General features: G+C 46.7%; 1 protein-coding gene across 1 annotated transcript; it reads right to left on the reverse strand.

Annotated features, from left to right (window-relative positions):
- Positions 1-150: 150 nt before the first annotated feature.
- LOC106792456 lies at positions 151-1455 on the reverse strand. Its single transcript, XM_014758883.1, has 4 exons — positions 1445-1455; positions 771-1374; positions 336-695; positions 151-225 (listed from the first exon to the last, which is right to left on the reverse strand). The coding sequence occupies exons 1-4, from the start codon at positions 1453-1455 to the stop codon at positions 151-153; spliced, it is 1050 nt and encodes a 349-aa protein (XP_014614369.1).
- Positions 1456-2724: the final 1269 nt, after the last annotated feature.

A 2724-nucleotide genomic window follows, 5' to 3' on the forward strand; every position in this document is an offset into this window, starting at 1 on the left:
GCGAGAGGATACTTATGACCTTCATCTTCAACGAGCTGTCTAAGAATGCGACAGGCTAGATAAGGAGCCGAGCGAGTACCGTACGTGACAGACGTAAGCAGATATGCCTAAACTTAAGATGATTCATTAACCCAGAGAATTCGTTGAAGGTCATGATCTTTGGGATGCACTTGRATTTGGCGAAACATTTTTACAATGTCCGTAATGAAAATGTACTTGTGCTGCCTGATCCACAGCAGTACATCGAAAATGTCCGTTTAAGTCTTTGGCCCAGTGTGCATAGGATCATTGAGAGAGATACCGGTTGAAGACTTAACTGAACCGTTAAAAACTACCCGCAGTTTGGTGGAGGAACTTTGCTCGCGCCAAACTCCGTGATGCGGAAAGTAATACGCCTGAGATGGCTCAGGAGCATCCTGAGGAACAGGAACCATATGTCCTAAAGACTCATATTCTTTAAGGAAATCAGTGTAGGTCTCCTTGAAATGCCTATCAGATACGAATTTCTTGAGAAGTCTTTCAAGGCATCTCATGGCAAAAGACCTTGAATGCCCTAAGGTGGATATGTCTTTCGAGAACGGCAGGCGAACCATGTAACGACCAGTTGGCAATCGAGAGTGCGTATYAACAAAGTGCTGCTCGCATTGCGATTCAACGAGACTCAAGGTTGACGTGGGGGAAAATGAGACTTCTTCCTAAACCCAGAATTTTGTTAGAGCTTTGTCAAGAGATTCGTTAGAGATAGCATGGCAAATTTCGAGAGGATCGACCTTGCTTGGGCTGGAAGTTGCGCCTAGAACTGCCCAACCGAATCTGGTTTGGAAGGCTATAGGTTCTGAGTCGCCTCCTATAACAAGGCGAGAGGACTTGAGAACTGTTCTGAGATTATCGGCACCAATAAGTATGTCAATGTGATTTGGAGTGAGAAAGTCAGGATCCGCTAATTTAAGAGATCTGAGATGAGGCCAATCTTGCTCTGATATTACAGACGACGGCAACTGAGATGTGATTTTTGGTAAAATGAATGCCTTAAGATGAATCCGAGATGACGAGTATGTCGATTGGAAGACCAAAGACACTCGACCTTGGGTCGCTCCTCGAGATGTACTACCCACACCCTGGATAGAAATGTTTCCTGGAGAACGGCTAAGCTTTAGCTTAGCTATGATTTTAAAGGAGACTAAAGTCAACTCTGATCCAGGATCAATGAGAAGACGTACTAATTTAGGCGATCCATTTAAAGATATGGCAAAGGCTTTGCTAGTAGCTAAGAGTACTRRAGCTCGAGAGCACGTTGAAAGCGACGAATTAGACGAACGATCGATGTCTGAGATAGGTGACCAGAATCTGACTCGTTTGGTCGTCTGAGAGGACCTTGAGGAAGATGAGATGGTCGATTTTAAGATGGATCTCAGAGGACGGTGTGGGTAATGAGATGTCAAACCTACGCCTCATTCTGAGGACGCCTTTTTTGAAGAGTTCTGAGAAGAACTCTTCTTGGTAAGTATGGACTTAGGTGGAGATGAATGAGTGGAAGATGACTTGTGAGAGGAGCTATGAACAGAAGCCTTTGGTTTAGATACAGGTCTGGGAGTCGATGTAACGGAAGTGGATGATGATGACTTCGGACTAGAGGATCGGCGATGAGATGACTTTTCAACCGAAGATATCCGACGATCCTCTCTCGGTGACTCATCCGACGATACCCGTGAGCCCTGCGAGGACGAGACTCTCTGAGATGTCTGTGTTGTCTCTGAGAGAGAGCTTGAAGTTCTTGAGATTGACAACGATGATCTTGATGTAGAAGGAGATGTCCTAGACGATGTTAGAGGAGATGTCCTAGACGATGTTGGAGATGTCCTTGAGATTGGTGGAGATGTTCTGGTTGTAGGAGGAGATGTCCTGGACGATGTCATCCTTTTCTCGGGATGTATGAGAGTGTGGTGCCGATATCCACACTGGTTGCATCGCCTAGTACTCCTACATTGCCTTACGTTATGCCTGCCCAAGCAGTTATAACATAGGCGCGATTCTGCTATGACTTTCTCCTTCTTCTGTTGAGTTAACATCCTGAAGAGAGGGCAAAAGGCGATGTAGTGCTTATTACTACAATAGCTGCAGTTATTGGAGAGGTCGTTGATAAACGGCAAAGGATGTTTTCCGAATGGCCTTTTATCTACTGCCAATTGAGATGATCCGGGCTTCTGAAATGTCTTCGCAGGCGTGGTAGCTACAGCCTTCACGTTCAAGGCCCAGGCATAGGACCTTATGGGGGATGATGTAGACCGTTGAGATGTCCTTCTGCCTTCCCCATAAGCCTTACGAGTCTCGATGTGTTCTAAGGCTCCGGCTGTGCTAGTGAGATAGCTCATTAGCCTTGCTTATGGTGGGAACTCGCGTGACGTTCCTATTCTTGTCTCCCAATCCTCGCGGGTTCTGTCGTCTAATGCCAGCCCCACCTGGTGGACTAGGATGTGGTCCCATTGGTCGGCCGGGCATCCCAATGTCTCTAGTGCACTTAGAGACGATGTCACGAGATTGATGATCTTGTTGAGAGATCCAGATGACCTTTCCTTAATGCGAGRAAGAGCCATTAGCCTATCGAGATGGGCAAGTATCGAAAGACGCTTGTTGTCGAACCTGGCCGACAACCGATTCCATGCGACCGCGAAGGAATCTGCAGATAGTTTCAGGTTGGCCACCACCTTGGCTGCCTCTCCCTCT

Source organism: Polistes canadensis, unplaced genomic scaffold (genome assembly GCF_001313835.1).
Source record: "Polistes canadensis isolate GaletaPanama2010 unplaced genomic scaffold, ASM131383v1 scaffold_433, whole genome shotgun sequence".
Lineage (NCBI taxonomy): Eukaryota > Metazoa > Arthropoda > Insecta > Hymenoptera > Vespidae > Polistes > Polistes canadensis.